General features: G+C 46.1%; 4 protein-coding genes across 4 annotated transcripts; 2 read left to right on the top strand and 2 right to left on the bottom strand.

Moving 5' to 3' along the window:
- Positions 1 to 246: 246 nt before the first annotated feature.
- On the top strand, positions 247 to 10,336 carry F5891DRAFT_1174879 (uncharacterized protein). The gene is made up of 44 exons (XM_041365686.1): positions 247 to 550; positions 622 to 690; positions 751 to 828; positions 893 to 1,387; positions 1,449 to 1,560; positions 1,608 to 1,800; positions 1,854 to 2,048; positions 2,103 to 2,301; positions 2,349 to 2,539; positions 2,594 to 2,848; positions 2,900 to 2,964; positions 3,014 to 3,130; positions 3,182 to 3,842; positions 3,892 to 4,131; positions 4,193 to 4,403; positions 4,455 to 4,651; positions 4,703 to 5,558; positions 5,621 to 5,789; positions 5,850 to 5,923; positions 5,974 to 6,108; positions 6,164 to 6,201; positions 6,252 to 6,344; positions 6,397 to 6,529; positions 6,575 to 6,599; positions 6,654 to 6,754; positions 6,813 to 7,285; positions 7,334 to 7,357; positions 7,415 to 7,493; positions 7,544 to 7,603; positions 7,654 to 7,727; positions 7,782 to 7,910; positions 7,962 to 8,079; positions 8,139 to 8,148; positions 8,203 to 8,311; positions 8,367 to 8,404; positions 8,459 to 8,770; positions 8,817 to 8,865; positions 8,916 to 8,932; positions 8,984 to 9,158; positions 9,212 to 9,229; positions 9,282 to 9,629; positions 9,685 to 9,774; positions 9,829 to 9,994; positions 10,057 to 10,336. Exons 1-44 carry the CDS (start codon positions 443 to 445, stop codon positions 10,138 to 10,140), a joined length of 7,383 nt encoding a protein of 2,460 aa, XP_041222546.1. The 5' UTR covers positions 247 to 442; the 3' UTR covers positions 10,141 to 10,336.
- Positions 10,337 to 13,041: 2,705 nt separating this feature from the next.
- On the top strand, positions 13,042 to 14,292 carry F5891DRAFT_1050943 (uncharacterized protein). The gene is made up of 5 exons (XM_041362472.1): positions 13,042 to 13,478; positions 13,540 to 13,602; positions 13,655 to 13,759; positions 13,812 to 13,929; positions 13,978 to 14,292. Exons 1-5 carry the CDS (start codon positions 13,428 to 13,430, stop codon positions 13,989 to 13,991), a joined length of 351 nt encoding a protein of 116 aa, XP_041222545.1. The 5' UTR covers positions 13,042 to 13,427; the 3' UTR covers positions 13,992 to 14,292.
- Positions 14,293 to 15,054: 762 nt separating this feature from the next.
- F5891DRAFT_562045 (major facilitator superfamily domain-containing protein) lies at positions 15,055 to 17,158 on the bottom strand. The gene is made up of 7 exons (XM_041372274.1): positions 16,846 to 17,158; positions 16,723 to 16,788; positions 16,507 to 16,667; positions 16,318 to 16,452; positions 16,107 to 16,266; positions 15,537 to 16,053; positions 15,055 to 15,484 (listed from the first exon to the last, which is right to left on the bottom strand). Exons 1-7 carry the CDS (start codon positions 17,002 to 17,004, stop codon positions 15,228 to 15,230), a joined length of 1,455 nt encoding a protein of 484 aa, XP_041222544.1. The 5' UTR covers positions 17,005 to 17,158; the 3' UTR covers positions 15,055 to 15,227.
- Positions 17,159 to 17,753: 595 nt separating this feature from the next.
- On the bottom strand, positions 17,754 to 19,806 carry F5891DRAFT_1130062 (cytochrome P450; the record flags this gene model as incomplete). Its single annotated transcript, XM_041364476.1, has 11 exons — positions 17,754 to 17,832; positions 17,886 to 18,015; positions 18,077 to 18,087; positions 18,144 to 18,269; positions 18,321 to 18,399; positions 18,455 to 18,644; positions 18,696 to 18,818; positions 18,871 to 18,986; positions 19,039 to 19,187; positions 19,236 to 19,560; positions 19,614 to 19,806. The coding sequence occupies 11 exons, from the start codon at positions 19,804 to 19,806 to the stop codon at positions 17,754 to 17,756; spliced, it is 1,521 nt and encodes a 506-aa protein (XP_041222543.1).
- Positions 19,807 to 21,356: the final 1,550 nt, after the last annotated feature.

Below are 21,356 nucleotides of genomic sequence, written 5' to 3'. Positions count from 1 at the left end.
AGGGGGAGCATTGACTTCAGGTTGGGCCATGAGAAGAGTAGTGTACTGTGCACAGATCGCAGTGATCGCGACCGCACCAGCAAAAAGCCTCTTACGCCGCTCTAGGGTTAGATGAGGGTATACATCCATTGATAATATGTACAGTAGGAGAGAAGCAAGGTTCGAGCTCCGACATCTCGGAACGATGCCGGTGAACATTTTCGCAAACATGCCAAAGCAAATATTGAAAAATATCGAAAATATCGAGTTGCCGAACTAGCTCTAAGGCACGTCACGAGGACCCCGTTATTACAGATGATCATTCCGTCATGAGCGCATGAGCACTCGGGCTTGTGATCAATCTAGATTCTAGAAGCCTCAACTTCGCCATTTTTCTCCCACTTAGTAACTCCTAGTACTAGTACTGAATCCTGATAGACGCCTTCAACTACCTGAGTTCACGATGAACGAAGATGTATTCAATTCCCGAAGGAGATATTCCAGGCTACAACCTCCGATTCTGCTAGTGGAAGCCGCTGTCAGTGATGTAACTGCAGTTGGTGACAGTTCGGTAAGGAGCTCATTTTTGAAACTGAAGCTTGATGCGGGCGTGTTGACTGACGACTCGGCACTACGTTCCAGCTGACACCCCGTAGTAACACTCGCCGGTTGCTACAGAAGGTCAAGCAAGGTGTAACTAGAAGACTTTCTGTAAGTCGACGAGGAGCCGAATTGTACTAGAATCAATCAGGCACTGAGATAGTACAAAAGTTCTTCAGACTTTCCCGCAGCTACGACTCTGCCCAAGACGTCAAACTTGAAGGTGCATCATTATCTCCGCATATCGAGGTAAGTGTTTGAACTCGCAAAATTTTTGTACTGTCTCTGATTTATCGTGGTTGCCTAACTTTAGAATGCGCATTCTGGTGTGGAAGAAGATGTTGGTTCCCAACCAATAGTCGCGCAGGTTCAACATACCCCCTCTGGTGTCGACGAAGGCACTGGTCTCCAATCGGTAGTCGTGCAGACTCACAATATCACCGAAGAAGGATCTGGTCTTCAATCCGTAGGCACGGAACGTCGAGCTGCATATGAGACTACAGATCAAACGAATACACTTGAAAGGACTCATACAGAGATTGAATCGCCCGGCTTAGACCGATCTATGAACCAGCGCCACGGTATCTCTACCGCCACATCTTACTCGGCACAGAATACAAAAACTATTTCCTGTGATACACTTTCCTATCCGCATTGTCTTGACGAGATGGACAAAGATGGTTGCTCAACATCACAAGCACTCTCATTGAAAGATGATCACATAGTTCGGATAGACAAGCCCCTCGTACCCAAGGATACGGATGATGATGTGTATCTATCTGCAACATCCGGTGATAGAGAAGGCTTTGTGAGTTTACATCTCTCATGATCCTCATGATGTAGGCTGAAATCTTCACATTCTTTATCAGACGGACGCAGAAGATTCCCTTCCGGAAAATGATGATCGTGACCTTGTCCAGTCAATTAAGTCGATGTACCGGGTTTTGGACTTGGTCAGTGAACGAGGTAGTGGCGGGCTAGGTGATTCCATTTTCCTTTTCGAGCCTTTCTTTGCTGATTGCTCCTAGTGGACAAAATTATCATTGCGCAGGATTCACTCCGGACATTTATCAATGCCATTTGTCCCGGTGCATATGTGTCTATGACAAATGTCGACTTTAGCGCGCTGGATGGCTTGATCGTGAAGCCCATTGGCATCTATGGGAGCAAAGAGGAAATAGTGCGACTCTTGTCGTCTCTTGGTGTTGTCGATGACCACGTGTGAGTTACTGCTTCCAGTTGCAAATCGACATCCTTATAAACCTTTCTTGTAGAGCAGCCCAGCTTGTCACGAACCACAGCGAGTCCAGTGTTTCCAAACCAAGCCTTCGGTCTGGACTTTACATTGTTCGAACAAATTGTGAAGCTACCTCCGATGAACAAGTGTTCGTCATCTACTGGCCCGAGGATGCCACTTGGGATGACTCAGCTCCTTCATCCGTGAAACGCACCCGTGTCACTTTTATGCGGTGTGTCTAATCCTCTGTGATTTCCACTTGACATTTTCTGACACAGGATATTAGATACCTTACGACAATATGTGATCAAGTCATGGCACTCATCTCCCCTGAGCATGCACGTTCCGTTGTATGGAGTGGACAGGAAGGCGAAGACACCATGGAAATGGACGAAAACCAAGACGAGTACGACAGAATGTTCACATTCGAAGTTACGAAAACCAACGAGCAAGAAGAAGCCATAAGGCCGCGTCCTGGCTTCAAGGTTTGCCCAATCTATTGTAACTGTTCAGTGCTGACAGCCACACGTAGGCTATGTCCAGTCACATAACCACGCCCCAGGCTCACCCGGAGATGACAGTGGATGTTGGATTGCATATGCCCTACTTATTGCACGGCGAGACTACTCAAGGGTTCATGACCAGCAGTTATCTACCTGCCAGGAAGATCGCTGAAAAGTGGACGCGCAAGTCCATTACCCGCCTCCAGTTAAGCAATTGGCTGTGGGTGTCACTCTTCGTAGCCAGTTCCTGTATTTAAAACTAATGCCTCCTCAGGTGCAATGACAGTTTGCAGATAAATGAGAATTTGGATGTCAACGCACTGCATCTTTTACTGGATGCAGGCCTTCGGGATCGCTTTCCGCAACTGTGTAACCAGTGGCAGCAGGAGTCAGCCGATATTTCGTCGAATGTCTTGGCTTCCAACACATCGACAAAGGCCAGAACGAGGAGGAAGTTGGAGGATGACTCGCCCCTTCTTACTCCCATTTTCCATTGGGCATTGGTTGACGCCATTATACAGAAATTTCCGTGAGCATCCCTCCATATCACTCTCTTGCATATCTAACTCGATCATTTTAGTACTTTCACCCATGATTTCTTCCCTTACTCTGCCAAAAACGAGCAGGACTGCCCTGCAACTCAAGGTATATCGTCTATGCAATCATTTCGTTTGATAATAAACACTCTGTTCAGAACCCGAACACGCTACCGAGTCACACTCGGAACAGCCTCAACCATTTCTGATTCATTCACTTAGTAGCTCTTCCCCTCACTCCATGATGAGCGTGCAGAATAGCTCCAAGGTTCAAGGTATTCATCTGTCTACGTGGTGAAGTTGCGTCATAGTGACGGATTGTCTAGATGAACTTTCAACTATCATTGAGCTATATCCAGAAATAGGGGAAGAGCTTCGTCACACAGTGCAAAAGCTGTGTATCGAGAAAATTAACAGTCGCGATTTCAAGAGCTACAAGCAACGAATTTATGTCGCTCAAAGCCTACTTCGTCAATTTCCCGACATCAAGATGGAAGACGAAGATTTCTTGAATTTCATTCTCCACGAGGATATGCGACATGTCAGGGAATCTGTCAGGATGATGGGACGAAGTGCTTCTCCACATCAACAGCCAAAGGGATTGATCAACACTGCCTTGGATGGCTTCAATTCCTTCATCTCGTCTGGACAAGACTCCCAGTTCGTTGATAAGACATTCAACGAAGCAGAAGCTGCTGCATCTGCAATCAGTGACACTCAATTCCTCGCTGAGTTGGATGACACCGAGAAGTTACCTGTTCTCAAGAAAGTCGTCACAGGTACCAGGGCTGCTGCGTTGGCGCACTTCAGATCACTTCTAATGATGCAAACAACAACTTTGACTCATTTGGCGCTGCACATACAAATCAATAAATGTGTTGCCCAGTTTCGTAGAGAAGCGGTCAGCAGTGAAGAAAAACAACAGGCCGATTCACGAAAGAGGTTGATCGCTTCCTTCAATGCCCATTCGCAGATAGATCTTCATTCGTAAGTAATTTTACAGCGTTTCTACTTCACCACATTCATAAATTGGCAGGCACACCTCTTTTATTGATGCCATCGAGAATGGACGAGGCTTATGGTCTCTAGCACCGTCTTCGGTGCAAATAACTGGTTCAAGGGAATATTTCGAGCAGCCAAAGCTGAAATTTACAGTTCATCTCATGCAATTGACAGCGCAGGATTTGCACTCCTTACAGTTAAATTCGAGCGTGGTTCCTTCACCCAAGTTCACGGATTCGTTCTCATTCAAGCTACCCTTGGGTCATTCAGTGGTGTATGTACTCTAGGCAATTCGACTCCTACATGTAACTAACGCAGAACTCCGTTAATCGCAGGAGAGCGCAACTACTTCCAGGCGAGAAGATCTTGCTTGCAACGACTGATGGGTTTGGAAGCTTGACGGTGTACCTGGAACACCTCGCTGCTATTGAGGGCGCCTTGGTTCATAGTGGTCGCGGGAAAAAGCTATATAGCAATAAGATTGGCGAATTTGTTCTGGCTTTCGATGAGTCGAAGCATGTGCTCAGCGTTGTTGCCACAGAGAAAGTTCGTTCTACTAGGAATCTGCTGGGATATGCCTAACGAACCTGCCATCAGCTCTTGTTACACGTCTTCGTTTACGACGATAGCCGTGTCGGTTTCCAGGCCAACGGCAGTGCAATCAATTTGACGCAATGGTATCCCGAAGGGACTTCTATCAAACATGCATGTTTCATATACGGCGGGGAGGAATTGCTGCTCGTTGATACATTGGCACAGGCCAGAATTTACTCCTTGACGACCATGCAGTTCAGGTGAGACTTTGTGCTTACAAGAGTGAAAGATATCTAATTCGTATATCACAGGCCCGCAACGCTCAATCTCATCCAGATTCCAACGGCAGTCTACTCGACTCCGGATGGTTCTTGCTTGCTCACGTCTCATGTCCACGGGTCTGACTTGATACTAACCGCCTACCACTGGAGCACATTTGGCTCAACGGATGGCATCCCACTTGAGATCCCTAATCTTCCATTGGACCAACCACTACTTCTGACGTCGCTTATTAGCCGGAATATCGTGCATCTGGTCACATTTGACATTAACACACGATCATGTCGATCTATTGCTCTTGACATCACCCGGAAAGTGACAGAGTTCACCTTCAAAGAAAGGAGCACCCGAGGAGAGAATGCAAAATCTGGGAATTTCGCTGCCCACAGCTGCCTCATTGATTGTCACGCCGAAGTATGGACACGCTTCCCGGTTCTTACTGCCATCCAGCGGGAAACAATCACTTCTTCAAGTAAGAGGTGTCAGCGAACGTTGGTGTTCGTTACAGAACAAGACAATGATAGATTCATACCGCACTTTCATGATCTTATCTCAACCTTCGAAAGGACGTCAAAGAAGCCTACTGGAAATCTTCTCAAGAGAATTGATGCCTCTTCAACGACACACTCTGCTTTTCGTAATAGTCACCTTGGAGGTGCGGAGTGGAGCGTGTCGAAATTTCGTGCTGGAGAGTGGCTGGCAGAGTTCCTCTGCCTCATTCCTATCCAGATTGCCCTGACAATGGAGAATCGCTTCATCCCGCTAAAGGACGGGGTGTATTCTACTCAGCTGGAGAAATCCCTTCTCGGTGCGGAAGTCAACCGTATTGTCGATCACCTGTCCTTTGGTTGGTATGAATCTTTGTTCCAGTCGTACATGGCCAAAAAGGTGCGGATGTTATGAATGCCCTACGATGTGTTAAACCTATCAACTTCTAATATAACTTCAAGCCTGTCAAAGTCGTGTCATCTATGGGTGAACAATCAGTGGGGAAAAGCTTTTCCTTGAACCATCTTGTGGATACATCTTTTGCTGGATCAGCGATGCGCACAACAGAAGGAGTATGGATGTCAGTGACTCCGACCAAAGATGCTCTTGTGGTTGCTTTGGATTTTGAAGGCATGTCGAGATAGTCATAATTGCGACTCGGTATAACGTGCTGATATTCTCACCCAATAGGTGTCCATAGTATTGAACGTTCAGCTCAAGAAGATACTTTGCTTGTCCTTTTCAATACTGCAATCTCTAATTTGGTTTGACACCATTTTCATGTTGTAAATGAGAGCTTGACCTCGTTTCATAGGTGCTATTCCGGAATAACTTCGCCTTAAGCCGGGATATCACAGGACTATTTCAGTCATTCCAGTCGAGTGCGACTGTTCTAGACCCAGCAACCAACCCGAATCTGTTTCAATCAACATTGGTGATCATCATCAAGGTGATTTTCCCCATCTGACAGTCCCTTTTCATATCGCTGAACTTGGAAACTTTAGGACGTCGTAGATTCAGACAAATTAGATATAGCTAAAGAGTTTGTTCATGATCATGCCCTGATGAGCGCATACTCAAGTTCACACTTAGGTTCGCTCTTAAGTTTCAGAAGATTGTCCAGGATGAACAAGAGGCCAACTTCATTTCTCGCCTCCACGCTGGGCAGTTGAATATAATTCCATGGTATGCGCGTGTTTCTGTGTGTATTTTTACAAACAACTTTATCGTTCTACAGGCCGGTGATTGAGTCGCAGGAATTTTACAAGCTGTTTCCAGCCCTTAAGCGTCAATTGGAGAAACAGAAACTTACTCATAATACAGCGGGAGAGTTCCTTCATGTGATGAAGACCTTGATGGCAAAACTGAAGGTACATTTCAGTCATTTGTGAGGGCATTGATTCAAACATTCGCAGGCAAATGATTGGGGCGCTCTCTCACGTGCGTATTCTCAGAAATAATCAAACAGTCCAGTTGACGCATGATGCATCACAGAATCGATGGCCTCACATCGAGCACAACTTCTTTCAGTAATGTTACCCAATGCTCTGGCGTTTGGACTGCAAGAGGTTGATCCTTGCCCGGAACCTTTGAAGGTATAAAACACTCCTACTGTCTTTGGTTTGAATAGCGATTAACCTGACACTTATACAGAACCTGGATGATGGTGTTCCAATTGACATGCCTGATACTGCGTCCGAATTCTCATTAGTGGAGGGGCAGCAGTCCTCTCATGAGGCCGCTCTGCACGTCCTGTCTCGTGCTTGGCAAGATTATGATTCTCGCCAGCACATGGCAGACATCGTTTGGGTTGGAAATTTGACTGCTCATATCGACAATCTGATCGATTTGCGCATCGCTCACGTTCGCGAGTGGATATCATTGAATGTTGCTCGCTTTCCAAGCGGGCAAGCAAGCATTGGCGACCTCATGAGAACGTTTGGCGGTGCAACAATAGACTTGAAGAGCAACTTGCAGTTGTGCAAGCTGAAATGTGCAAGCTGCGAGCTGCTCTGCATTCAAAGCAGATTGCACGATGGACAGCATAATTGCCAGACATCTCATGCTTGCATACATTCTTGCGATTTCTGTGCGTTATTTGGAGAGACCAAGGCTTGTACGATGTCGTAAGTCAATATCTGTACCTTCTTAGTAAATGACTGATAAGTTTTCAGAGCGGGACATCCAGGCAATCACATGAAAGTTTTCTCGTGATTATATCCGTACACGACCTTACATTAGATCACCCTTTCCAGGTGTCTTGTGAATGCGCATCTCTGCGGTCAAACTTGCAAACTTTTTGGGAGACAGGGATGTCTAAATGAATGTACAAAGGCGAGATATATAATCTTCATGGTAAGAAAGCCACTGAACCCGTTATCTAGGTGATCGGGCATGCAGAAGACGATCATCTGTGTGCTGCTACTGTCCATGCTTGCGGTCAGGTATGTTTGATCCTTGAACAGGCCATTTTTAAGTGCTAGAATATGTCTAGCCCTGTGAGCTGTCAAAGTTTAGGTTGGCTGACGGATCAACTCCAACTTGCCGCGGTATATGTGGCACTCCAATGTAGGTCACCAGCGATGAACACTTACTCTATATTTAACATGTTTTGTACCGCAGTGACGTGGACCATGACCAACATCAGTGTGATGCTCGACTTTGCTCTTTCCCCTGCCAACTTTGCAAGAGACTCTGTGCGAGTGCAGACCATCTTCACGGCTTGCAAGACGGTGCTATTCATCTCTGCGGGTTTGTCGATGATCATTCATATCATGTGTCTTTGTAATCACATGTCAATAGGGAGGAACACCCATGTCCCAAGCTGTGTACTGCCGAGGGCATCTGCGAAATAGAGACTGCGCCACAATCAATCGAGGCGACGTTCACTGGAAAGCACGAGACATTCCAGTACACGAAGGTGGCGTGGTGTGTTTGTCTTGGGTATATTCTCAGCTAACAGAATACTCTGCTTCCCAGTATTCACAAGGTTTGTATGCGAGTTGCTTACCTTCCATGCTGGCATTTACCATTCTCTGAATAGTGGCTAAACGACTGAAATGTTCCAAACCGATACCCCCGGGCCTAGCAGCCCATGAGGGTAAGCATAACCATAGTTTGGACGAAAAAGTGGTGCATTTTTGCAGAGCAAGGTTCGGATCTTCGTTTCACCCCATGACCATTCCTCACTTTTTCTCGTATTTGAAGGTGTGAGCATTGTGGTTACTATTGTACATTGCCGCTCGGTGGGTACTGTTTGATGTATCTCAGCAGTGACATTTCACAAAGCATTACACCAGGTCACCCGCAACAAGAACATGAAACCAGACACGGATCCATGTCTTCGTCACAATGGGCAATCGATGGCCCAGATGGTACAAGTCTCGAGGTTGAAGGCCGTCGCTTCTCCTCAAACGATGAGGGTGCACCGATGATGTGCAACATTGTCTGCCAGACATTGGGCAGACACGTACACATTGACTACTGTCGATCGCAGGATGTTACCTCGTGCAGATGGGACCCTGAAGTTCTGCATATCTCCAAGAGAGTGTCACCAACCCCGGACCGTCCCAAAGACTTTTTGACACACAATCTCTTCTGGCGACGGAGTGGTGAGTCGGCATGTTGTCATTATGTTGGCTGGTCTCATGTCCACAGGCTTCAAAGATCCGTACTCTCGGGAGGAACAAGCAAACTTTGCAAAGTGGTGAGTTTTACAGTGTCTTGTCCGTGGCACTGACCACATTCCCTATTCAGTGACGCCATGTGCAGTGGTAAGGTTATCTTAGTTACTGATCTTAGTTGGTTACTGATCTTGATACCAGGTCCTGAACACACAGCTGCAGAGGGAAATGCCGCTCAGCCTTCTTTTTGTACTTTGCCTCTCTTTCACGTTCCAATGGATCCAGACACCCCCCGAGCAAGCCTCGGATACATCTCCAATGATGGGCATCATTTCTCCTGCAGGAATCCCGTGGTGATGCAGCAAGCGTTTCACGTGTAAGTCATTTTTCTTTTGTTCCATAGCAATGTCGTTAATCGATGCACGCCAGAATCTTTGTGGCAGATAGGTATTGCATGCCATGTGTTGAATATTACAACGCATGTTGATTATAATGATAGATCTCGCTCCATGTGTCGGAGAGATCGGCAACCTCTCAGGAATACACCCACCTCGGACAAAATTATTCGAAGCTCTAACAATAGGTTTGGCGCTGTTCTGTCGTCCTTGTACAGCTTCTGGTCTGCCCGAGCTGCAGCAGTCGCTGGTTCACAAGCAGCTAGACGAGACTCCTACAGTGTCATCCTGTTTGATCAGTCTGTTGTGGACGCCGTGGTCAACGATTTCTCCAGCTCGCCTGACAACTTGCTAGACGCTGTGTTACGTTATCAAACTTCAGCAGGCACAAATTTCACTGCTGCCATTCAACGTGCCCAGTCAGTTATGGAGCAATGCTGGAGCACAGAGAGGTAAATCTTCATTACTGATTGATCTGCGAAGCGTTTACGTGGGATTATACTACAGAACACCTGTAATAATATTCCTGTCTGATGGCGAGAGCCCTATCGAGGACCAAATCATTCAAGATTTGTGCCGCTCTGCAATCCGTCTTGGGTTTGTGGTTGTCATCGCGTTCTTGATTCACTGATTTTCAGACTTTGAATCTAGAAAACCATTATCCTTCCACTCTGTTTCTTTTGGCCAAAATAAACATTCTTCGTCATTGAGAAGAATGTCCCAGATCGCTCTAGAAGCCCAGAACAACGCCCCGCGAGACCCCTTGGCTCCCGTGGCGGCCACTGTTCTATCCACATACTCAGAAGCTTTAGATACGGTGAGCAATTTCATCTAATGTCAGGTGTAAAGCCTACTTGACATTTTTCCTTGTGCAATTAGGTTCAACTTGCTGAAACATTCCTCGGAATTGCTCATTCACTCACGAAGCCAAGAGGGTTTCTCATTAGCAACAAGGCCACATAAAATGGGGGAAGGAATACAAAAATGGCATGTAAACGTTGTGTTCTGATGTCTTGGCTAGATGCTTCAGTGCTCAGCAATAGTGCTAGCAATTGTAAAGTTGTATTACTACTATAAAGATTAGCAGCATTCAATACCGAGTAAGTACGTAAAAACATTCGAGATTCAAGGAGACAATCCGATTTGCCTACCACTGCACACCTCCGCCCCGGCTATGCATGGTGAGGCATCAATCAAGCAGCCGCTTGCTGCCTACCATAACCCCGATGGACCCGCTGTCTCGGGAATATAATCATGTGCTTGGGAGGGAGAGGAGACCTTGGACCTTGGCTGATTGTGTCTCTCGGGCATCGATATCCGAGAAAATGTAATAGCAGTCCTGGAATTTCGAGGAGTGTTGACGAAGATATTATGTGGAAGGGGAAATGGATTACCGCGTTTCAAGCTCGACCGTGACTCCGAGTGAGGTCGAAGGAGGTGAACAGTCTTCCAGTACATTAACATGTGCTAGTAGAAAAGCCGATCAGTCATGACGTGTTCTCCATAGTGTACTCATGGAGGTAGTTGTTCTGATATTGACTGGTCATCGACTATTGAGCATGCCACCTGAGATCCGAGTCAATATGGAGCTTAGTAGGCACGAAGAACGAGGCAGGCGACTCTGTCATGAGGCCCAAAAACTTGCAGAATATTGTTCTTGTCCGTCAGCAGAAAAAAGGTGTACACTGTTATGCATGCAACATCCTGGCTCGCACCTCCTTCATCAATAGCTCGCCGGTGGACATGGATTCGTTCAGCAGTCCTCAGTACTCGGTCCTCGGCTCACGGAGCAATGTTTAGAGTCTGTCGACCATAACGCTGTCATCCATGTAGGTACTCGTTCGACTTGAATTGAGACCTCAGAAAGTGTACTTGCAACAAAAATCAAGAACATACAGTCTCTGCCTGAAATGTGGAAATATCATCGCGCAAATAGGAAAAAGACAACCACCACCGTGGAATGAGCGCTCCGAGTCGGACATCTAATTTTTACGACATTGGCGTCGCGCTCGTTATTTAGAATTTGGACTCATCCGTTCACAAACCGTGTTGCTGGTCCATTAGTATCACCTTCATAAGCTCAGCCCTTCCGCAATGGACCACTGATACAGTCGCACTAGATAATTTATCGATGATGGTTTTCTGCAATGCCAGGATGCTGAGTGCTCTTCGTAAGTTTCATCGAGTCGCGTGCGCTTGTTTAGACCAAATCATTTACATCAAGCCACCATCAAACCAATGTTTCATATTTCACCATCCGACGTAAACAGCTGATGCATATGGAACTCGAAGGAACTCGCAGAATTCCGTCGTGATACCCGTCCCAACGCATGGTTAAACCGTTCTCCTCAGGCTATCACACACTTATCATACCCTTTCATACTTCATTCAGACTGATACAAACCTTCCCCTTCCCCGGATGGGCGAAGAATTCCTTTCTCCTATGAAACCTTCAAGCTCGTATCCTCCTTCAAAAGCCTTCAACAATGCAATCGCAGCTAGTGAAGCCTTGGTAGTACGTGGCTCGTTTCTAAAATTTATCGCTCGATGTATTGACTCTTGGCATGCTCCGTTTTAGGTACCCCATGGCAAAACTCATTCGTTGTTTCTGAAGTTTAAGAATAGTGTATTTGACCAATTTTCCGTAAGTCGAAAAGGATGCTGAGCCGTACTGGAATCAAGCGCTGAAATTATACACAGGCGCTTGAAACGTTTCCGCAGTCGCAACCCTGACAAAAACGTCAACCATGAAGGCGCTTTTTCGACTCCAAATATTGAGGTAGTTGATTAAACTCACACTTCAGCCCACGCAGATTCCAAAAATCACATCTTTTGCTGTGAAAGGTGTGTTGTTCCAAAATCGGTGGTCGTACGGGAACAAAGCACGTCTCCTGATGTGAAAAAAGGAACTGTTCCAATTGTGGCATCGCAGGCTCAAAACACCCCTTCCGGTGTGAGAGACAATAATGATCCCCCTTCAGTAGTTGTGCATGCTCAGGACACCCCGTCTCATGTGGACGATAGCGTTAAATCCCAATCGGCCGCCGTGGCACTTCAAGCTGCCCGTGAAGATGCACGTAAATTCAAGACACTTGGGGATATGCAATAAACGTGATATCTGCAGTCAGAGATGGACCAGCGAGGCTATTTACGATCGAGACGGTGCCTGTGCACTGAGTGAACAATGTCCAGCCAAGTCTTTGATCTGTTTTATGTACCTCCTCGTGATCATAGTGACTGATGATCATGATTGTGTGACGCTCGGGCTGTGCGTGATAAATATATACCAATGCCATGCAAACTATAACCGCAACTCGGATGTGCTGTGCATCTCCAGTCTGAGAGAATCAGAAGAAAGGAAGTACAATGAGAATGACGCACACAAGGCCGGGATCACTGCGGTTAGGGACTTTTGATGGTCGGGCCCTACTAATCGGGGTATCATCGATGAATCGATGACCGTCCGCATGGTCCACTTCAGCAGGAGGTCACCTCAACACGAGAATACACTGCAGGATGGTGACATTGTATGATCAAGGTATAACCAACTTGATTTGTTCGTGTTTACTCCCTTTCTCTTCTTGGCACCTTCTTCACCATATACATACCTACTTTGCGACTCTGGCTGCTGATGGTTATGTAACACATTGTACATATACCGCGTCTCGCGTTTGTTTTCACCTCAGCATTGTTCCAAAGCTTCGCTGAGACTCTAAACTATTTTAGCGAACTAGGCTCTGTCCCACCAGTAATAAATTCACGAGTCGTACTATGAAAATATTAATTTTCTCTGACCTAGTAGTGGTTATGATGATATCGGGTCCGGGAGTCGGACATCTCCGCGACGGCAATGCCATGGCAAGGGCCTGGCCAAGTTTAGCCTTGGCCCAGTGGCCACTGCTGGCAGGTAAACTCGGCATGGCTGGTGCATTCGGGTGGGCACAGTTCGATTCTCAAAAGAGTCTGAGTCTAAGTAAAGACTCATCATGATCTTCAAGAATCATGTAACTAAATTTAAACCCAGGACTTCGGCTCACAGCCGTTCACTTGAATTCGGGCTATGTCCATCACAACCTGCCAAGTTATCTCGCGTCGGGCCGTATCGGCACTGCATCCTTCACATGGTCGCCTCGGTGTAGAGCGGTCTTCCTTCAACGTTCACCTGCGTGCGGTTTTCTGACCCCGCTGCAGCGAACAGAAGGGACCACATAGTATACCGTCATACTCGTACTCGTTCATGCTGGACCGTCATGATCAATCATCCATACGGCGCTGCGTCGAGTTACATGTACGCCAATGTGGTGAGTTTTCAGGTTATTTTAGCATAGTCTTGTCATTCTTACATTTGGGGAATTTTCTTAGGACAATAGTTATAGCCAATCTTATGTGTCGCCTCCCCCAGATCACCTCTACAGCTTCGTACCGGTAGGCTATCTCATGGTCTTATTTGCCCAATGTTGACATTGCAAATCCGAAGAGGTTTTCAGTCGATTCCATGCCATGGTACGGAGCCACTGAGTACTCACCTACTTCAAATAGAAATTATAACCGAGATTCTCTACCATTTCGATGGACAGTTCGGGTATGTCTCCAGAGAACTCTATAGTACCTGTTCAGAATACTGTCTTTCCCAGGAACGTGCTTGTCAGTTGTTTAAAGGAATGCAGTCGAAAGTGAGGATTAGATGGCGGCCGCTTCATTTACGATCCCTGTTTTTACGCCCTTGTCACTATGACGTCCGTGATGACCCAGGTGAGCTTTATAATAGATGTATCTGGCTCTACATCTCATTGGAGACAGATATCTATTTCTAGTTATTTAACGATGCTCTCGAACTTCTAGGCTGAACTGTCACAGTATCTGCAATATGTAATTTTATGATGACCTTGGAGCGGTGTCCACCTGTATGCGTCTCATGTGGTCCCCTCGTGCTAGGGCGCAAACGTGAAACCCATTACACTACTGCGCCTTCTGGAGGCCGACTACCTTTTGGAACGTCTCTGCTCCATCTCTTACAACATGCTGCCGAGTTCCCACTCCACAATATAATACGCTACACATCTCAGGTAAAATTGAACTGCGTTATGACCGTCGTGCGATGTAGGTGTTAGCCACAGGGTTACCGTCGTTTCGTACACCTGCAAAGTATAAATTCTAGTCTGATCTGAAATTCTAGCACACTCCGGAATCCAGGTTCCATTCTTCCCCCATGCACTTTTCCCGAATCAGTCTGCTTATGCCTATGCTTTCGATACTCAATGCAACCCGCCCAGCCTCCCATCTGCTCAAGTTTGAACGTGAACGTTCACACTGTTCGGTGCCTGCCAGTTTTCATTTCTCTTACATATGGGACAACATCTCTCGCGTACAACTGAGCTGTACTACTCAATCGCTGTTGTAATCATCATTAGTTCGATACACCTGCGTGCGAGTCCCAATTTCTGCTGCACGCAGCCAACGCTTTACACCTGAACCATCTTTTATTTCAATATAGCTCATTCACATACAACATATCATGCATGCAGATGCTGTTTTGTGCATGATAAGATGGACAATAATCTACAGCATAATCATTGACACTGCAGAACTTCTGAGCGGAAAATAAACAGGAAGCGTCAAAGATCATGCGCAAATCCCCCCATTATGCCATCCTGCACACCATAGATCCATTCACACCCTCGACTTCACAGATATCATTGACAGGGTTCCAAGAGCTCTGTTCTGTTCCAAGTCCGAACAGGATACACACCGCTCAGTAAACATCTTCATCGCGTAGCGAAGTCAGACACAGCGACATGCTAGCAATGCAACGAAGGAAGCGAATTGCTGCATCATTTCCTCTTCACATGCCCGGCCCATGCCAGACAACGAGACACTCTCAGAGTGGAACTGGGAACTGGGAACGAAAACACACCACATAGAACACATCCTGAACAAGGTCAAATGCTTTAAACCATTGTTCAAACTCATCGCGAATACCAGGAGATTCAGGACAGTTTACCAGTTCTTCCCCCCCACACTGTCATAGCACGCGGTCATTCGCGATAATATCATTGGGAATCTTCCCACACACTAGGATCACGGGGAAGTAATAGAGCAGTACCTACTGCGAGAAATGTAATTGTCATCAAGAAGTAGTATATCGACCACGCATCGTGCCCTTCCTGCAATGAATAAGAGAAGACCGAAGCTGCAGACGCCGGGGCGATGATACTTGCCACTGTGACGGCTGCTAGGGCAATTCCATTGGTTGCTCCGAACGAGGCGCGATTAGGAGCAGCTGCTCTGACGAATAATGACATGCAGGCTATGAGTTCTTTTTAGTTTAGCAGAACGCAGAAAGTGCTGGATTGACATACGGTAGCACATGACCAGGCTAGTAGTCAGCGCAAGCTGGACAGCAACACACAGCCATACCGCCACACCTACACCATAGGCTCGAGCCAGAGCATTGATGACTGGAAATAAAATGACAATGGGTATGCCGGAGCTAACGCCGGTGATGTGGATAGCTCCTGCACCGAAGCGATCATGTAAACGAGCATTGAAAAGTAGCTGAAATATGCCATGTGTGACACCTTGTGCCGCAAGCAAAGCGCCTATGCGAGGAGGGTCAAGGGAAAGACCACCAAGTTCAATCGGTGTCGCATAGAAAACAGGTAGGACCGAAGTAAACGCTATGTAAAGCAGGTTTGTGGTAGCGTAACTCGTTGTTACCCTCAACACTTTCGAGGTTAACAAGGCATGTAGCGGAAGCGGCTTTGATTGGACTTCTCCAGGATCAACATTACTCGATGGCTGGCGAAGCTTTTGGTATGACTGTCCGAAGAATCTTGCTTTAATTAGCTCCCAAAGCGGTGTCCTGGTAGAAACGCTCTGACGACCATACTTAGTGTGATCCAGAGATGAGTTTTCAGTATCACGCTCACCTCTTTAAGACGAAAATACGTGATTAGCCAAGCTATCGATATAAAAAATGCTGAAATAGAGCATGGCAGGAGATATGGATAAGTTTTCAGGAGTTCTGATCGCCCAAAGATGTCAGGGAATCTGTCTGCTGGTCGGGAGAGCGATCCTCCAATGAGTGGTCTAGCAGATGCCGTGAACCTCAGTGCGAGAGAAAATGTACTGTATGCCTACCCAACTGTGTTTCCGATCATCCATGGAATTGGTATATAACCGTATGCCTCAGGCATATTTGTCACGTCAGTGGTGTCCATCACCAAGGTCTCGAGGACACCATCGCTCGAATCAAATGCTCCGCAGAAAACACGACTGGTCAAGGATATTAGTATTGATAGACAACTACTTTCAGCCGAACACGCTGACCTGACCAGCAGACCAAGGAAAGTCTTCGATAGCCCAAACAAAAACATCGAAACAATGATTGCTAATAAAGCTGTCAGCATTACAGGCTTCCGCCCGATGTGATCGGATAGTCGACTCCAATGGAAAATAGTCAGCATATGAGCTGCATAGCATGATGATTGCTCAAGAAAATATCAGGAACGAATGAAGGAGTAGGAACAATGAAGACACACTTACAAGGATGCCGACATAGTAACCAACCTGGGATTCGTCTCCGTGAGTCACTCCAATGTCTCTAATGAGCTTGACAAAGTTCCAGTTGTGGTCAGATCTAAGTCTAGCAAAGGGAAATCTACTCACCTGGGGAATGAACGGGGCAAGGGTCTGAGAAGAAAGAAAACTTGGCATCTCCAAGAGCAGTATAATCCAAAATCGATCCCAGGGCAGAGGTGTCTTAGTTGTTCGCTGCTCTGGTCGTTGCAGGAGAGGTGTCTCCTCGTCATCCTGCGGCGCAATCATGGTGGTACAAGGGAACGACTCAGATGAAAGAGGTAGCCCATTATACTATGTGAATTTGTTCCAATGAGGTGTTTGCTGACTGGCTTGCCATTGGCTAGTTAATCGATAGGGTGTGCAATGGCAGTCCACAAGAACCTGCTTATTTTGATTCGAGGATCACAGCTGGCCACAACGCGGCGCCTCTTATTTTATCCGCCGGGTATAGCCGCCTGCCGTATATACCCTGCACTGTCGACATTGGCTGGCTAACCTCAATTAACATTCACGTCTACGCCCACGCGAAGTGAGATGGTCAAGCAGAACACAAAATAACAAAAAGCTCAAATCACTGATGTGGAGAGGACGACGGTGTTACTCAGGTCAGGCACACTGCAGTCACGCGCTGCGGCGCTGTTGCGAGGACATTCAGGAATCTCTGACACTCACGACTCACGTAGTGCGGGTAGTACCTTATCACTAACGTTCATATGATGGTACAACGAAGAAAGTTATACACGGAAACAACATAATAACAGGGACAAAGGCCTGAAAACCTCGTCTCAAGGTACTCTGAATGGCAGTGTGTTCTAGCTCACAATCAATTGCATGCAGAGGAAGAGAGCATTCGTGCATCATTCACCCCGCGAGTTCCCTCGTGTGATCAAGCAGAAGAAATCGTAGAATACTTTGTGATGTGGCCTCGAGCCTTGCAAACATAAAGGTGAGAATGCTACTGTGTGAAACAACCGCCAGTTAGCACTACTTGGTACTTAAGTATCTTGTTGAATTATAAGTGTAGAGGCTCTTTCAGAGCGAGCCTCGATCGAGCACTTGAAAGGCTTTGGGTGGCTGCGAGTGTGTATGTCCAGAGCATCGTAGTCATATTAAGATACGCGACATACCTGATCAACCCGGATGAGGGGTCAATTTCAGGGGTGATTTCAACGCCATTCTCGACAACCTTGGAAACGTCAAACACTGCAAGTGACATTGCGGCGGTTAACCAGATGGATGCATCAGCGAGATGCAGACCTATACAGTCGAAAGCGATCAACGTTAGAAAACTTGTCAGTGTCCTGTCAGTCGTGCATACCTGGGCAGAGCCTATAGAACAGAACCTTAGCATTTCATTCAAAATATAACAGCGACTCAACTCTTACCGTCTACCAAAACCGAAGCACAACGTGCGAGGATCGGTCTCAGGCTCTTTTCCATCCTTTGCCAAAAAGCGCTCAGGATTGAATTCCGAGGGGTTGACATATGTCTGCGAATCATTGAGCATGAACCTGTTACAATTCAAAGGGTTAATATACCATATGTACAAGGAGAGTACCAACCATATGTTAGGGATTATCACGGAGCCTTTTGGAATGTGATACCCATCGTGGATGTCATCCTCAGTTACGCTGTGATCAACTGACATCGGGCACTGTTGGTCAACTAAAGATTACGATAAACGAGATACGCATACCAGTAGGTATGACAACATTCCAGCGGAGGACCTCCTTAACAAGCGCCTCGATGTAGGGGAGGGAGGTGCGATCGGCGAAGGAGGGAAGACGATCAGGGCCAACAACAGCATCAATTTCAGCCTGAGCCTTCTTCTGCACATCAGGGAAAAGTGTCATAGCCAGGAAAAATGAGTAGATCGCAGAAACAGTCTGAACAAACAGGCGTTAGCCCCAACATATGATAGTTTCAAACGGACAAACCGTGTCGGCACCAGCGCTGAATAGTGATACAGCAGACCACTTCACAATGTGATCCTCTTCCGCAGTCAAAGTACGGTTCTTTAGCAGATCTGAGGAAAAAGACTTGGGGGCAATGCCAGCAACCTGTAAAATTCAATCAATAGTGCGTAGCGGAAGAACTACAAATCTTAGTCACCATCTGATCTTTGACAAACTTGTAAGGTATAGCAGCCATCTCTTCGACGGTCACTCGGCACTCACGGGCTATGCGTTTGAAGCCAGCACCAGGGAACCACTCTGGGACCTTTGCCACTAGAACATAGTCAGGCTATTGAGAGTGAACGCCGAAATGTCATGGCCTTACAGGATGGCAGGAAGTCGACCATAAATTCACCGATGTAAGCATGCCGCGAGAATTCGTCTAAAGTACGTTCTGCAATGTCAACGAGAGGATCCTTATTCTCCTTGACTTCATAACCATAACAGATGCGCAGAATGATAGCGCCAGCGGTGCTAGAAAGTTTCAAGGTTAAGCCAGTAGTAACACTACAGAATACATACTGTCGAATGTGTGCTTGCAGTTGGTCAGGTTTCGCTAGTACACGCTTCAGGAATCTGTGGGTCTCCATCTCCTCTATGGGGTGGTAGACAACCAAAGCAGCGCGACTACCAAGGGCGCGATGGAAATTCTTGCGGAACGAGCGAAAGCGTTCACCGTAACGGAGATAAGGCAAAGTTTGCCCATAGCCCATAAGTTCGCCACTCATAGTAACAACTGGACGGTCAGAGTATATAGAACTCTTCTTGTCCAGCATTTCCACCGCAGTTTTGGCGGAGTTCAGCACGAAGATGTGCATACCTAGAACACTGGCATGCGAAATATCACCTGCGCGCAATGGCATTAAAATGTATGATTCTGGAAAAATGGGAGACTTTTACCATACTTCTTGCCCCATTCAGCGAAGGTGAGCCAGGGCTTGACAAAAGGTATGTCTTGAATGTTCCCAACTAGAGGCAGGCCCCGAGGACCAAGGGGATATTGTGGGTTCTTCTTGGCGAATATGTAGTCGAGAAACACTCCGACACCAGCAAGACAAATGTATAGCAAAGTAAGAACGGTGAATGTCGACATGGACGACTGTTAGCAAAAGATGAGCAAGAGATGCCAAGTGGAGTGCCCTAGTTGGACCTTCACTCGGATTAGTACCGGTTTGCGACTGCACTTTGGCTGCATGAGCAATTTGTTATTGACGCAATGGGTCAAACAAAATCCTGCTGGCATGAGTATGAAAACGAACGATTAACAACACACATTGTGTTTATTGATACCGTTCATATTACGGTCATGCGCGATTAACGCAATAGGCTCCAGCTGGCACGTCGCCGCTGGACCACGAACCTTGTTAAACTCATTGCCATTGTCAATATGATGGCCCGGGTTGCATGGTGTTACATAGCAAGTTCCCGACTTCCGCTTCCGATCATTTTCTCAAACATCCGAGTTATCACATCGGGGTGAACGATATTTAAAAGAGGTTTATATGTTGTACAAATGTGAAAACAATATTTGATATTTAAACTAACATAAAGATGGGTGCACGACTTCAAATTTTGGTGGTGTTTTGTGTGTCATCCAAAATATCAAATATTCACAACCATATTCCCACAGACAATATGTCAACAAATATAATAAATATAATCAGATTTTCCATGTCTGCTTCAATTTAAAGTTTGATTCTTACATAAAACTTTGGAGAAAACTTGAAGTTTTGCCAAAGCTTGACATTTAAATCGAGTTTTAATGTCATGTCATCTGTAAAACTTCAAGTTTTCTCCAAAGTTTTACATGGAAATTGAACTTTAAGTTGAAGCAGACATGAAAAATCTGACTATATTTCTTATGTTTGTTGACATATTGTCTGTGGGAATATGGTTGTGAATATTTGATATTTTGGATTACACACAAAACACCACCAAAATTTGAAGTCGTGCACCCATCTTTATGTTAGTTTAAATATCAAATATTGTCTTCACATTTTGTACAACATATAAACCTCTTTTAAATATCGTTCACCCCGATGTGTATGTACAGGTACTAAGTATCACCATGTACAATCAATCGATGGGTAATACGCAACACACTTCAAAACTCACATTTCATATTTTATCATGTCACTTTTCAACTGCATCGAGTTTACTGAGTATATTGAAGGTGGGAAAACACGGTGTCCATGGTACTTTGCTGCCCAAGCCGCAGCCTGACACCAGTGGCACTTAGGCTTTTATGATAAGCATCAATACTTTTCTTTGTGAATTGTCCGAGGTTTGTAAGTGCAGCTAGACTGCGCTTGAGCATTTCTGTATTGAGGCACTCAGATGGACTGAGCTTGGCTCATGGCATGTTTTTTGGACATTGAACACTCTGAGTCGGGACATACAAATCATTCATAGTCATCTTCTAGTACACGACACTCACAAGAATCATGAAATAGAGGCGTTGTCAATGCAATGATGTTCTACAGACTACAATGGCTCCAGACTTCATCTCAGTTTTCCTCTAAATTGTTCAGTCTCCCTGGGCCTATGATCTTAGAGTAAGTATTATTGTGGTTAACAACGTTCATATCGGATAGCTACATAGTACATGCATACTCCAGATCTTCAAGTTTCAAGCTCAAGCTT

Source organism: Suillus fuscotomentosus (assembly GCF_016647785.1).
Source record: "Suillus fuscotomentosus strain FC203 chromosome Unknown F5891scaffold_50, whole genome shotgun sequence".
Classification (NCBI taxonomy): Eukaryota; Fungi; Basidiomycota; class Agaricomycetes; order Boletales; family Suillaceae; genus Suillus; species Suillus fuscotomentosus.
This window is presented reverse-complemented; position numbering and strand designations above follow the sequence as displayed.

Excerpts from the sequence above, each read along its gene's own strand:
- F5891DRAFT_1174879 (XM_041365686.1), top strand. The coding sequence starts at position 443 with ATGAACGAAGATGTATTCAATTCCCGAAGGAGATATTCCAGGCTACAA. Across the intron at positions 4,404-4,454 it reads GCGTTGTTGCCACAGAGAAA|CTCTTGTTACACGTCTTCGT; the intron begins GTTCGTTCTACT and ends ACCTGCCATCAG. Across the intron at positions 6,600-6,653 it reads TGATTGGGGCGCTCTCTCAC|AATCGATGGCCTCACATCGA; the intron begins GTGCGTATTCTC and ends GATGCATCACAG.
- F5891DRAFT_1050943 (XM_041362472.1), top strand. The coding sequence starts at position 13,428 with ATGATCAATCATCCATACGGCGCTGCGTCGAGTTACATGTACGCCAAT. Across the intron at positions 13,479-13,539 it reads GTTACATGTACGCCAATGTG|GACAATAGTTATAGCCAATC; the intron begins GTGAGTTTTCAG and ends GAATTTTCTTAG. Across the intron at positions 13,760-13,811 it reads CATTTCGATGGACAGTTCGG|GAACGTGCTTGTCAGTTGTT; the intron begins GTATGTCTCCAG and ends TGTCTTTCCCAG.
- F5891DRAFT_562045 (XM_041372274.1), bottom strand. The coding sequence starts at position 17,004 with ATGATTGCGCCGCAGGATGACGAGGAGACACCTCTCCTGCAACGACCA. Across the intron at positions 16,453-16,506 it reads TTCCTTGGTCTGCTGGTCAG|TCGTGTTTTCTGCGGAGCAT; the intron begins GTCAGCGTGTTC and ends ATCCTTGACCAG. Across the intron at positions 15,485-15,536 it reads TAGCCTGGTCATGTGCTACC|CCTGCATGTCATTATTCGTC; the intron begins GTATGTCAATCC and ends AAGAACTCATAG.